At 34.8% G+C, this 15,375-nt stretch overlaps 1 protein-coding gene across 6 annotated transcripts in view; it reads right to left on the bottom strand.

Annotated features, from left to right (window-relative positions):
* Window positions 1-15,375, bottom strand: part of LOC131063643 (uncharacterized) — a 234,193-nt gene that overhangs the window by 77,060 nt on the left and 141,758 nt on the right. For all 6 annotated transcript variants that reach the window (XM_057997541.2, XM_057997540.2, XM_057997543.2 and 3 more), the window contains exon 17: window positions 7,277-7,379. In XM_057997541.2, the coding sequence (XP_057853524.2) occupies window positions 7,277-7,379 (103 nt within the window). The remainder of the gene's footprint in view (window positions 1-7,276; window positions 7,380-15,375) is intronic.

The raw sequence follows: 15,375 nt of genomic DNA, 5'->3' as shown, positions 1-15,375 counted from the left end.
ACAAATTTCTCCTATCTTTTTGCAGACACTTGGAGTAGCGGGGTTGGCACTAGGAAGGAGTTGGAGATGAAGTTGCTCAACTGCAAGCGTTCATCATTACAAGGCAATGACAGATCCCTTGTTCTTGTTTATAATTTCTAGAGTTCTGTGACTCACGCGAGTCACGTGAGTCAGCGGGCCGGGTGACCCTGACCCGGGCTTGGACGGGTCAGGGGGCGTGACTCGCCTAACTTGCCGAGTCAACGAGTCACTCCCTGACTCGCCGAGTTCGAGGGTCGTGACCCGGCTGGCATCACTTAAAAAAGTGCAGTCAAAAAAACAAAAAAAACATAACATTTTTTAATGATTTTTTTGCCATTTCCCTTTCTTATAACCCTAAAAGAGATTGGCCAGGCAAACAGAGAGGCTGAGGCTGTGGCTATGGCAGAGGAGGAGGATAGAGCACGATCAGGCACAACACCTATGGCTACTCAGACTGGCACATCACAGGCAGAGACTATGGCTACTCAGTCATCCAGGACCTACCTTAGACGCCTTTCTAGGAGGCATATAGACGAGGCTGAGCCATAGACTTGTTTTTGTTTACACTTTACAGTTACATATATGTTTGGGAACATTTTAAGTCATGGATTTTATATACATTGGACAACATTTATAACTCTATATATCTATGTTTTCTAATTCCTTCAGCTACAATTTACATTTCTACGCATGTGATGGATGTATGTTTATGTATGTGATCAAATTAGCTTCTATTTGATGATGTTATAGTGTCTTTAAGCTTAATTCTATAATGGGTGTATGAAACAAGTTTTAAATCGTTAAAAATCTCTAAATTTCAAGGGTTTTCTTATTTTGCCGAGTCCGAGCCAAGTCACGAGCCGAGTCAACCTTGCTGAGTCAGAGCCGAGTCCGAGTCTGGGAACTTTGATAATTTCATTTCAATATGCATCATTTTCTTTCATAATGTATTATAGGTAGTCATTCCCATGGCTTGTGTGGGAGCATTTCATTTGACATTCATGAATAATAAAAATGACTTTCACAATATTCAATGTTGTATGGTTCTTCTTGATTGCAAACAGTTGCATTTATCTGAAATTCTTTTATGGCATTCTATAGCATCTCTTGGCAAAAAAACTCAAATAACAGACGTCCCCTTAAAACTATAGAACTTAACCAGCTCCACTTGATTGAGCTGGAAAATAAAAATGGGTACTATGAACATCACAGTTTAATTTTAATTTCTAAGTTAATTTTTTTCTTCTAATTTCAATTTTTGAGTTTCATGGTGTTAATAACAAATTAAAAAAAATTAATTTCAATATTTAATTTTTTGGTAATAAAAATAAAATTTAAATGGATTCTCACTCTCACATTCTGGAACTACCTTACTACCCTGATTGTAAATTAAATATTAAACTTCAATATTAAAAATTAAAATATAAAACTATGCACTTTTAGTTCTATGATTGTATATTTTGAATATACAGTCTTGGAAATAAAAAATGCATAGTTTTATATTTTAATTTTTAATATTGAAATAAGTTCAATAATATTCAGTGCTAAAAATACAGGAATAAAAACTATGAAACAAAAAAATGAAAAATCAGAGGGAATAAAAACTATGAAACAAAAAATGGAAAAATTAGAATACGAGAATCCAAAATAGTAGAATACCTTTCAAATTATTTTGTGCTAATTTTCGATTCTGCAACAACCCTAGCAAAAAATCTTTCACCTCGGAAAGAAAGGGGTCAGAATCGCGTCATTGTGTCAAAAAAACCCTGCAAAATGTGTTCAAGGGGCTCTGTTAATGGCTCCAAAAGCATTTTCCATCCCAACCTATGTATTTCTGCCTTTAAGACATCATGTTTTAGGGTTTGTTTTCAGCACCATATTCCTAACCCGTGTTTTTCCTCCTTTAAGACGTGTTTTAGGGTTATTTTGTTTCTTTCGGCACAAAAACGTCTGAAGTTGTCCTGCCGACTCCTGCCCATGTCCCTTGCAACCAGAAACGCATCGACTCCCATTTCAAAAACAAGATACACATCCCAAGGTGTTTGGGGTACATTTCCCTGCAACCTTGTTATTTTCTTGCATTTTAAATTTGTCTCTGCCTTGCGCCTATTCTCATTTGCCTCTTCCTCATTCAAACTTTCTTTTTCATTTGTTCATTTTTGCATTCTTTTTCTTATGCATTCTTTGTGGGGTTTTTTTTTGTGCTTATTTGCTTTGCTGGGTATTTGTGGGTTCCACAGGTAGTTTGGCCTCATGGACATATTAAAAGCATTCATTCAATAATTCATTCTTTGTGCCCTTATTCCCTGACACAGTCTCCCTCCTCTTTCTATTGGGCTATTGTTTATATTATTTCAAAATGTAAGGCTTTTTACATTCCTCTTGTGCGACTCTTCAACTTGCACTTTGTCGTTCAATTTTCTATTTTGGCAATTCTTATTCCCCTATGCATAGGTGGCTTACACCTTTCTCAAACTCGGCATCATTTATCATTTTGTTTGTAGCACCTTCCTCTCTCTCTTTTACTATGTTTCTTTCTTCCTATCTTCATTCAGTGTGGCTTATAGAAAGAAGAAGCCATGAAAACCAGAACAATGTGTAGAAAAGTTACTATCATTTGGCTATATCTTTGAATTAAGAATGAACAACAAACCAATAGGGAAATTGATGCAAGATCTTTGAAATCTCTACCTGAATACTCCAGCATCATCAACTTAAGTCCTAGCATATGTAATGTCCCCTTTTTCTAAGTGATTATCTTGTATGGTCACCTAGCCTATTTTTATTCCCATAGGCTATTATAAGAGATTTTAAGGGAATAAAGTAAAATTAAATATTTATAAAATTGTCCAATTAAAATAAATCCTAAGGATAACTTTTTTTCTAATTAATTTAATTAAAGTGACTTAAATAAATAAATAAATGTTGCAAAATCACTTTATTAAATAAAGTATTTTTCTGGAAGCTTTAAGGAGGTTAAATCAAATCTTTGTAGAAGTTCCAACTGAGCCTTTTAAAAAGAGATGAGAGCAAGTCATTTGGACATTTTGGTTTTGATATTTGTATCAGGGAATTTAGGAGAGCTTGTTCTGCAGGTTCAGTGTGCCCTAGGACGAAAACCCTTGGGTATTTTGATCGGTTGGATGAAAACCCAACTTCAACCTTGGTGAATTCATCTCAAAATTCACTGTTGCACTTCAATAGTTAGAATGTGAAGATTTTAGAAACTTGTGTAGTCTTTCCAAAAAGACAAATTTCACAGATTTCTCTGAGTATTTTTTATAAGCTACAGGTGTAGGGTTTGAGCAGAAAATATCTGATCTGAATATAGCAATTTCTGGGCAGATCATCCCATCATTAGAGGTGTGAGTTGCAGCCATACTGGGCAATTTTAATGATAAAAATTCTGGACAGATTTATGGCTGTGTGAAGGGTAATTTCTGTGCATTAATTTTGGGCGATCTAAGGTTTTAGGTCTGCAGCAATCTCAATGCAGCCAAGGATATCAAATCAGGGTTTTCTGAGCATTTATTTGATGAGTTTGGCCAGATATTTCTGAAGCATATTGGTAGCCACATCATTTATGTAAATCTATGCCAAAATTGGTCAACAATGTAATGCAAGATTTGAAGAAATAAATGGCAGGTCAGATCTGAGCTAATCCTCATTTTGTTTTCTAATATTTAATACAGTTCAAATTCAGAAACTTATTTGACATTTTCTATATCAAATGTTTTGTAATGTTCCCTTATGAAAATTCTCAGGATATATGGAACTATTACTTAAGAATCAATTGCAAGAGACTTCTTTCTATAAATATTCAATTGCAAGAAACTTCTTTCCAATTTAAACTCTAAAAAGATAACTGATACCACCAAGTATAAAATAATATACAAGGATCTGCTTATAATGTTTATCCTTGAGATTTACAATTGATACCACTTATAATATGATGTTATATGATTTAATATTTAACAGTATGATAGAGTATCACTGCTATCTCTGATATATTGATGGGATTCATGCAAGATGATCTTGGTTATATATCTGATCTGTACTTCTGCTATAACAATAGGAAGTGTGCAATATAAGTTGTATAATCAGTGTTGCTGATAGCTACCTCTGGTATGGCACTAAGAAATATGCTTTAATATTCTTATATCGCTTCTAGCGATTAAGTATCTTGCTGTTCCTGATTTATCTTTATGAGTATGCAATTATATATTGGTGCTGTTCCTGATTTCTCCTTGAATGTGTGTGACCTGATTAATGCCAAGAGGCTGGTGCTCAAATGAGCTGATGGGGAGATTCTCACAAAAGAGTTACACCTCGCTCAATAGGTAGGTAAAGGATGTTTTGGTGGGCTTCCATCACCCTTCACTTGTCCATTAACAAGTCAAACAATTAAACTCCTTTGGAGTGCTCCCTATCAACTTGTTTACTCCTATTACTCATAAGCATGGTTGGGAATCACTAGAGTAAATCCAACCATCCAGTTATCCAAACCTCCAACATACACTTGTAGGGGTCTCAGGGGGTGTATAGTAGGTGTTTCAATTCCACTCATGTGGTCCTTTGATTGGCTACACTCCATTTTTCCATCGCTTCCTCTTATTCCTATTTTCTAGGCCTAGTAGCCCTAGAGCCCCTATTAGCCCTACCTTACCGTTTTTTGTGCAATTACTCAAAAAACCTCCAAAGGACCCCCCAAAAGCCTTGGTGATCTTAGTACCCTTTTGGACAAACTTTTAGATTTACTAGGGTAGGCTATCTGATCTGTCCGTACCGGTACGGATCCCAAAAATGGCACTTTTGAGGGATTTAGAGTTAACAGCCTTCTCCAATGGGGTTTATTGGTTTCTACACCCTGTCACACCTCCATCTCTTCATTGAGACTTTGCCATGCTTCATACTACCATGCCAAACACTTGGCACATTTACATTTGCTCATCCCTGCAAGTAAAGACAAAAATGACAGTCATATCCCTAGTCGGTCTATGGCGGAGCTTGCCTAGGATATGATGGCAAGAGACTTCCAAACAACCTCCAAGCCATTCCAAAGAGTATGTACACTATATAAAGGTTCCATGACTTGAATCCCAAGGGCAATTGAACAAACACAATGGGGTATCAAGTTGGAACCATGTCTAGGGTCTTTAACCCTTGCTCAGACTGAGAGCAATGCAGAATAAGACAAATTGTAATCACACACCAAACCTGCACTAAGAAAGGATTCAAGCACTTCCTGAGCAACACAATATCATTTACTAAACCACCATGGAAGGACAATAATAAGATCAATCCATTTGGTACGGACTGCTGCTACCAAAATAACAACAACTTATGCAAAAATCTGGAAATTGTCTTCAAATGTTATTCAAACTTGCTCCTGGATCTTCCAACCCGTGTACAATCATTGAAAAAACATTTTATATGCCTCCTTGGTCATAACCAACTCCTCATCGGTTTCCTAACCACCGGTTTGCTCAATTTTGCAAAGTTGCTCAAAAAGTTGTCGAGCAACAATGACAACTTTTGCTCCCATTTGCATTTTTGCCATTTATGCATTTCTATTCATTCTAAACCCCCCTAGGATGGTTCCCTAACATCAAACAAACATGACCAAATTCCTAATAAGGCCTTACAATGAGTTTTACCCTATTTTGCAAAATAATGCCATTTTACGCTTACAAGGGCACATTGGCCAAAACTGAGAAAACAAACAAACCTTGATGATCAATACAATTCAAATAACTCTAAACCACACTTGTGGACCTAACCACAATCCATTATTCATTCATTGATCCCAAACATGATCAATCACTCCAAAATGTAAAAACGCATCAAAACTAGGTAGAACTAGGTGCTCCTGCACCATGAGCCAATCCAATAACGGATATGAATAGAAGTAAAAGACAAATTCCGAAGATTCCCCCTTGAGAATGGGATCAATCCCCGTCATATATCTTGCAAGATCGAAGGGTTGCATCCTTTGAACGTTTAAGGAAAATAATCTCTTCCTAATCATATCTCTTCATGATTTTATATAAATTGGTTTATTATGCCAATCGCCTTTCATAATTAATTGTGTAATTGCTGCCTTCCATGTTTAATTGTTATTTGTTATCTCTGGTATTAATCAATATTCATTAGTCTCTTCACTTGTTGTTAACTTAATCATCCTTGATCAATCCTTAATTGATCCTTCTTAAGCAGCAATAATATGTTCTCTCCTTGCTTGATATGATCAATCCAAAGCAACATTAAGTGGTGCTTATGATATTCATCGATATGCTTGCTGATGGTAACATAGTGCTTGTAGATTGATTTGCTTATCAAGTCAATGGTAAATGACGCTTGATTATTCTCTCTGTTATCTTCTATTCACAGCGATAATACTGACGGATGCTTATGATGTCTTTCTTTGATAGCGATATCGATGAGGAGTTGTCTTCATTTATGATCGATGCATATAAGAGTTCCTCAGGAATTGTTGCTATGATATGTACATTTCTGTGTGGTATCCATATTATGATCCATGAATATTGCTATATCCATGCTATCGGAATCCCTTCATGTTGTCTTGGTGCTTGATAGTCTTATGAATAAGATGATTTTCCTTGATATGATTATTGCTTCAGCATTTATCTTTATATCCTCCATAATGCAATTGGCTCTACCATCAAAAATATACAAACATCACTGTTTGAACTATTAATTGCTATGTACAACTCTTACTTCTATTTGCTAACTTCTTAGAAGTGTCCAAGGTCTGCCACACCTTGATCACATGCGTTTAATGCTGGTTTTCTTTTAAGTAAAGGATGGGGACATCACATGTTTGTATGATTTTCATGCTTCATTTCCTACACAATTTGCATTACTTCATGCAATGAAACATCCATGATCTGAACATACCAAACCTGCAACAAGAAAACCTCTTTATCTAAGGAAGTATGCAAAGTGTTTGACAAAATGTGCATGAAGAGGAATACACAATTTTGGTGAAATTATAGAGGGGTTCTTACAGCATATCAATCAGATAGTGAACAATGTCTCAGGCATTCGGTGAATGTTTTTTTAACTTAACAAACAACTTGTTATTATGAATATATAATTAGTTTTATTTGTAAAAAAGGTTATAAGCTAGTTCTAATCTTATACAAGCAATTTTTTTAACATAAGCGAACAAAACACGGTAAAAAAATTTCAGACTGAAAATGATGAAACTAGAGATGGATAGAAAAATGCATACTCTAATATGCCATCTTGTATTATCATCAGTTGTATTGCCAAAGATTGAGGGAGGAAGAGAATGCGTTGTCAATGCAAAGGTTGCACTAACAGGTTTGTGGTCACTGCAAAGAAAAGTAGCAGTTAATAGACAAGCAAATAGTCATCAAAAGTCTCTAAAGTGAAGACATCATTCCAAACAATTGATCAACAATAATAATGGTATACATAAAACTAATCAGCTTATACTATAGCTACACCCACTTCTATTTCATGGTTTATGTCTAAAAAAGCACAACTAGGATTCCACAAATTATTACATTACTCAAAAATAAAATCTTAGGGTCGAAATAGCTATTTTTAATAGCTAGAGGAAGGTAAACTTGAATAAGAATCTTTAAAGGAAAATTACTTTCTTCAAGCATAAATATAATAATAAAATTTTGAGCCTTTAATTCCTAGTTGATATGAGGGGCAGTCATTAGGCTCTATGAAAACAACATGAGGTTCCATTTTCATGAAATAAGGTTGACCATTGGAGTATTCTTTATTTGAAAAGCATGAAATTATTTTCCTACACATTTTTAATTTGATATCATCAAATGATATCCTTAAAAGACCTCCATATGTGACAACCATAAGCAAGAAAACACACACTCTAGAAACTTGCAACAAACGGGCAACATAAATGCATGCCACTTGTTCGATGAAAGCCAGACAGGCTAAAATTTGAGCCTTTACTACAAGAAATTAGATTTAAAATTCCTTGAAAAATACTTAATTCTATCCATATGTGCATGGTGAGATCCCTATCAAAAATATACAAATCCATAGTGGAGAATTATCTACATGGAAGGTTGCATTACATTTTTTCTTTCAAAGAAATTCAATTGTACTCAACATTATTGTATGTTGAGCTATTTGCAATTGTCTCTAGTCATCCATATGTCTCCTACAAGATGGAAACACTAGAAAATACTACTTTAATAAAGAGAAACATGACTTTTGCATGCATTGTGCACAACAAGTCCTGACCAATGAACGTTCTAGAAAATATTCATACTGATTTTTCAATCCCATAATAAAATATGTAAAACGATGAGATATTTTCACCTTGCTAAGCATTGCTTTGAATACTAAACCCTAGTCCCTAATCATCCCAAAATTGTGTTTGGAAGTTCTCATTTTCCAAATGGATTGGCAGAGATTTTAACATCTTTCTTCATGGTGTCATTCTACCCATCTTTTGTTCATAGATAGAGAAAAAAGGGTTTTTGTCCTTCTTGATCATGTAAATTATTTATATTAGGTAACAAAAAGGACATTTTGTTAAAAAGCTTTAGGCGTCTTCAATAAATTCCAAATCCCTAACTATGCAATATTAAAAGAAAACTACAAAGTCCCTAAAGGAGTCACTCAACTATTTCCAAAATCAATTATCTCCCGCTATGCCTTTGTTGCAATTTGTGATTTCAGAGACCCTCTAGTAGAAAAGTCACTTTCATGCCATTTTTAATAGCATAATGAGTTGACTGGCCAAGTTGTCCCTATGCTGAAGAGAACAAGATAGGCCTTCATGCTAAATCCCATGATCCCTCGTCTTACCAATGGAGATAAGTTATTAAGAATTAGCAATGGGATCAAACTCTCTCAAGCAATGTTGAACTTGAGACATTAAAATACTTAGTAATTGCAATCATATGACATATTTTAGGAGGGACCTTATAATGTTTTCTTCTCAAGCATAATCAATTTGGTGATGAGTAGCCTAATTCTTGAGTTCCCACAAGGTAATTGGTTATGATAAGGGGACTCCAAAGCTCTTGGAGAGCACAGGTTCAATCTTTCTTGGTTTTTATTTATGGCAAAGAACTCAATTGATAGTATGGACCTCAATGACACTTTCAGAAGCATTTTCAGACTCTTTGGGGTATTTTCCAAACTTCTTAGAGAGCATGTGTATTTTTATTAAGTCTTTACACAATCATCATCCCACTCCTTCAATTTCATCATGGCATGATCCGAAATGGATTCCAAATTCTTGGCAATGCTTTCCACAACTCAAGTGAAGTATCTAAAATATGTAAAGTTTATAATGTTTAATGATAAAAAATTTGTTTAAGAGTGATACTTTATTAAAGTTGCTTATTTAACCCCTCAAAAGTGGATGTCTAGGGAAAAAGTTGGGGATTTGCACATGAAAGTCATTTATAAATTGTAAAGGTCTTTTGGCGGGAAAATAAATTATTTTATATTTTCAAATTGGTTTTATTCCTCCCAAAGCTATAAAACAAGGTTGAGGATTGGGGGGAACGAGGGGCGGCAAGGGTTGGGGTTCATTTTTCATATGTTGAAGATTTGCTACTATTATTCTATAGGATTGAGCCTGTGAATTCTTCCATAATCTTCTGAGTACAAAAAACACTCTTTAGATTTCGAGTTTGAAAGAAAATCCATAGCTAGGCCCAATTTGGTTTCATTTCAGGAATCACCATTGTGCATATTGAAGTTTTCAATGTTTGGGATTTCCAATCATTAAAGTTTTTTATGTGTTTTAAATTGCAGATTTGGAGTGTTTTTTTTCAATTTTTTGTAACTTATTTTTGAAGTTTGTGCTTGGGCGATTGGGAGAGACCAATTGATGGCCATACCATATCATTTTTAGATTCGGTTGTACAAATCTTGGCAATTATAAGGGTTTGTAGATTCTGTTGTCCTCATTTTTGGATTCTCAAAAATGTGACAACCCCTACAAATTTTTGCCTAAAAAAGTGTCATTTTTGTCTCCAAGGCACATTTTACAAGGTACAAAACTCACATTTGATAGTGTCAAATCATTGGGGGTGTCTTTGCCATCATTGTCCAAGTTTTGGTGAGTTTTGGTCTTCTTTTTCCTAGCTTTTTGTGCAATTTCGAGTTTCAGAACAGTCACTGCAGGTTGAAGATTTTACTCTATGGCACACTTCCCAACGCAGAATTTTTCTTCACCCTTGGACTGGATTAATCTTCAGTCCATCCTCGAACCATGTTTCAAATTTCGTCGCATTCTAGTTTCGTTTGCTATGTCTTTCCTTCAATTTCGAGTTTTTCCTCCCTGACTGCAGGTGGGAAATTTTCCTTAAGTTGCAAGTTTTAATGTTTTCCTTTGTTTTAGTCTTTGTAGGGAAATTTTTAGTTAATTACAAGTGCACTTTATGAAATTAGAACTTGTAACTTACTTTTTATTTCCCCCTTGTTGCTTTTTGTCTTTTAAGTCATTGTAGGAACTTTTTAGACATATTACAAGTGAACTTTAAATTATAAAGTTTAAATAAAACTTGTAATTCTTTTAAAAAGTTCCACTTAAGTGATTTTAAGTTATGGTAGGGGTTTTTCTCCTCCATTACAACTTTTATAAAGTCACTTTAAATTGTAATAGGGATTTTATTTCCCTATTACATGTTTTATTTTTAAGTTGTTTTTGTGACTTGTAAAAGGAATTTTATTTTCCCTTTACTAGTCTTTTGTTGAATTGTTTAAAACTTGTAATGGGAGTTTTATTTCCCTATTACAAGTATTTTAAACTTATTGTTTTCTCTCAAAAACACGATTTTCATTATTGCATGCAATTTAAAACTTGTTGTTCTTTCCCAAAAACCCGACCAGCAATATTGGAGGATTTTGTTGAAGATTTCCAACGATTTTTGTAGAGAAATTCAAGGAGGAGGAAGGTGTTTTGCGTTCCTTTCTATTTTCATGCATTTTCCAACTCTCTTCACGCTATTTGGAAGACATGATCGCTGGTTTTATGGTGTTTTAACAGCAAAACCATTTTTTAAAAATGCCACGATGTTCTTCAAATGCCACGAATCTTGTCTTTCCTAAATCGTTTTGGCATGTCTTGCCTAGGCTTGGAGATTGGGTGCTTTACTTGACCGATTCTTCATGCTTTTAATGGGCATTTTAATACATATGGCGTTTTTTCAAAAACATGGCTAGGGTTTGAATCTTCTTCTTTTATCTATAAGAGATTCTTTCTCTTCATGATAGTGATATGTTTTGTTTTGTTCTTGCCTAAAATCAGTTTTGTGAGAGATTTTCCCTTTTGTTCCAAGTTTGCAAACCAATTTGTGAATTGCATTGATCTTCCCCATTTTCCCTCTTTACTTGTATTCGGGATTTTAAATCCCGATTACAAGTAGGATGAAAATAATTGATCTTCCTTTATGGTTGTAATATTTTGACTATCTTTTGTTGAAATTCCAAGTTTCAAAGATGAAAAATACCCATTCTTTCAAAATCGGGTTTTTAGAACCGGATTACATGTTGAAAGTTTTTCCCATTTTCATAAAGATGATCTGCCCAAAATCTTTTCATTTTCACTCATATTCATTTCCATCATCCGTATATACCATTCCCACCATTTCATCCACTCATTTCACACCTTCATTCATTTTTCCCATTTAAAGTCTACCTGCAGTTAGCCATCTAGAACCCGAAATTGGTCCAAAATGCACTCAAAAAACACTTCAAAATGAATTTTAAAGGTCCAATTACAAGTGCAAAATTGTAGTTACCCATTGCACATAAAGTTGCATGTTTGTTCTCCACAATCGCAAGTTAATGCTCTTGTTTTCCCCACACATGTAATGCAGCTTCCAGAACCCGAAATTCACTTGTGAGCCCATTTTTTCATCAATTTATCCCTTCCCTTGTCAGTCTGGTTTGCACACATGACCTACCAAATCAGTAGATTAAGGCATGGGCCTTATTTTGCAAGCAGATTTCAAGATTGAAGGATGATACAAAGAAGAGATACAACAACAATTCATGGTTGAGAACATAGAAAGCTTTCAAGACAAAGATGGTCATAACATGAAAAGAGGAAGGCAACCCTTTCCCTCCTGAAAATCCAGTACTACCCCAAGCAAGAAGATAAGGTTGAAGTTTGTTGGCCAAGGACACAAAGATCATTAAGGATGCAAATTCTCGTTCCGGCTCAAGATGTCTTTACCAATCCAGAATACTTCAAGTTCTAGCATCCTAAAGCGACATGAAGATCATCACAGACAAAGGATGATGCAGTTAGAGTCGTGTCTTTAGACACATGGAATAGTTTTAGTTATAATTTTGTTTTGACAAGTTACATGTAAAAAATAACTTTGTAATTGCAAGTTAACTCATCACTTGCATTTTTGTAATTACATGTAAAGCAACTACAAGTTATATTGAATTAGGACTATAGTTGGAATAAGTCATAGTTAGTTATTGAATAAGTCTTGGTGGTTGAGAGAATCTCTCAAGTTAGTTAGGATCCACCCACCTTTTTCTCAAGACTCCTCTTCTATAAATATTTGAGGGGGTATATTGTAATCTTTATCTTTTAGAAAGCAAACAAAAACTCTGCTAAATTTGCAGCAAAGAAGTCTTTGAGATTTTATGTGTAAATTGAGAAATTGAAAGGAATAGAAGAAAATTGTTCAAGCTTTGAGTCTTTGCGCAACATTCTTGAGTTTGTGTTCCATATTACCTTTCTTGCAAGTGTTTCTTTGAGAGCTTAATCGAATCTGATTTGCAGTCTTTGAACTGCAAGTATTGGAGATTAATTTAGTTAAAGTAGAAGTTCTATTGAGAAAAGTTGTAAGACTTTGTGCTTGCACTTGTTCTTAAGAGAGTTTAGAAGTAGATTTTGTGAGAAATAGTTGTGAGTCTTTGAGCTTACACTTGTTCTTGCTGTCTTATGTAGAAAAGAATAAGATATTTCAGTCTTTGTGCTGTTATAATTTGTTGTTGATAGAATTAGTATAGAATAAGGTAGATAGGAATTCACATAATCAAGACTTTGAGTTTGATATTGCTGTCCTGTCCCGAAGGAAGTGACAGAAGTCTTTGAGCTTCTAGGAAACTTCATTTCCTTTCTCTCATTTCATTTCAAAAAGTTGTTACTGTTGTTTTATATCAAAGTGCTATCACTTTTCTGTGAAGAGAAAAGGATATTGGCTTTCTTGCAAGAAGAAGAAAGACTGCTGTCCCATCCCATTTTATTTTTAAGTTGTAGATAGATAGGGGGAGCCTTCCCTTAATTAGGAGAGTTTTAATCTCACACTATGGTTGAAACCACAATTTTGTATATTTCCCCAAGTGTACAAAATTTTCAACCAGCAGATTCTATTGCCTATTGTCCAACGTCATTCCTTTTGTCGTTGCACCATTCCATTTGTCTTTGCGGGCTGTACAGGTCATATTGGGCAGATTTATCAGTGTTGGGGGTCATACCATTATCATTCCTGGTTGTATAGGCTTCTTGGAGAGTTGGCATGAGAGTTCTGGGCAAAAGTGCCTAGTTTATCGGGGTTTTTCAATCTCCTTTGGTGTTTTGCTCGACCTTGTCTATAATTTATAGGTAATTTTAAATTGAACAAACAAAGTTATGATAGGCTTTAAATGTTTTATGTTGGTCGTCCCTATTACTAATGCCATATTCAATAGTGGATGACTGAAAATTATTAGAGACCTGGAAACTGTCATTTCTTTGGCATCTTGGGGCTGCTTGGTAATACTGAGTTTGTACGAAGTTGTTTGGCAACCCTAGGAGATGTTCTATTCAATTTTAGAGGTGTTTTAAAGGTATACCATTGTTGTTATATCCTGCATCTACTATACAACAAACTTGTAACAACACTTACAATCATATCAAACCTGCTACATCAGTTACAACAGCTTATACTGTGATTTTTAGACATGTCATGATCATCCCAGCTCTTAATATCAAGGTATTCATTGATGTTTCCAATTGGGTGTTGGGTTAATGTATTTGGGCTTTGGGAAAGTGACTTATTTAGTACTATTTTGTATCAGCACTTGTAACAGAACAGCTATTTATAATTAGTACTCGTGATGGCAGATGTATCATTGTTGATGTGTTTATGTTGAGCTTACTTATTGTGAAAATAGAAAAAAAAAATTGAGGGTGGTTATTTGTTGACATGGCTAAAATCGCTGAACTCGCAACTTCATCCGGCCAACGCATAATAGAATGTACTCGCTGAGTATCCTATCCTCTCTTGAGATAAGGAAATCCCTAATGCTGTTTTTGTGTTTGATCAAAGGGGATAACCTCAAGGTTTTGATTGTCTGATCTTGACTACGGGATTACTCAGTGGTCGATGTGATTTGCTGGGAACACAAGGGGACTTACGGTAATATAGGCAATTGCTGGATGAGTTCCCTAAAATTCTAACAGTCTCTTTATCGATTGGTTTTAGTTGGATTGATACTAATTTCAGCAAGACTGCGGATTCTTCTTGGTAAAAAAGGGAAAAAAGAGGGATAGGGAAAGAGAGGTACAAAAAGTCTAAATTATTTAACTAAGATAGCATACTCAGCAAATAGACAGACACCTCCAAATAATTAGATTAAACATTACCATCCATTTAAGCACAATATTTGTATGAATCTAGTGCGATCTTCAAGGGAAAAATGAGTTTTCATGCTATTAAATACATCAGAACTTTAACGTTCATTCAGTGAGTATTCAATAACCGAACTAAGCATATGAAAGGTTCAGATTAACCATGCAGAAGGAAAGACAATCAATCATTCCCTAATAGTATGAACAACGAGGATTCTATCAGAGATGTTTATCTAGAAAATGCTATATAAATGAAAGAAACATAACTAAAAAATTTCAAATTAATGAAGAAGGAGACCATGCACTCACAAAGAAACTTGAAACAGTCTCAACTTTGCATTAAATCCTGTAAATTTCACCAGAGCTTCAACAACAATCCATGAACTTCTTACAAAATGAAGGAAAACCAGCCCCCTTAAATAGGCTTCAAAAATGGATGAATGGCCAAGATCTAATCTAGACAAGCGGCCCAGATTCATCCTTACAAAAGAGTTACCCATACCCATAAATGGAGGGTAAATATCAACAACTACCCCAAAGGGAGCAATAACTACCCAAAAAGGTAATTAAAACTTATCCAAAGTAAATCAAAAAGGTGCACACACATAAAGTTTACATTTATATTTGACTTGGAAGTCAAATATGACCCTTTGGTCAAAAAAGTGCATTTTTCAAAATTCAAAAGAAAAAAGCACTTTTAGGAAAGCAATTTCTCTTTTCCAGCTCTAGAC

This window comes from Cryptomeria japonica, chromosome 4, assembly GCF_030272615.1.
Source record: "Cryptomeria japonica chromosome 4, Sugi_1.0, whole genome shotgun sequence".
Classification (NCBI taxonomy): Eukaryota; Viridiplantae; Streptophyta; class Pinopsida; order Cupressales; family Cupressaceae; genus Cryptomeria; species Cryptomeria japonica.
This window is presented reverse-complemented; position numbering and strand designations above follow the sequence as displayed.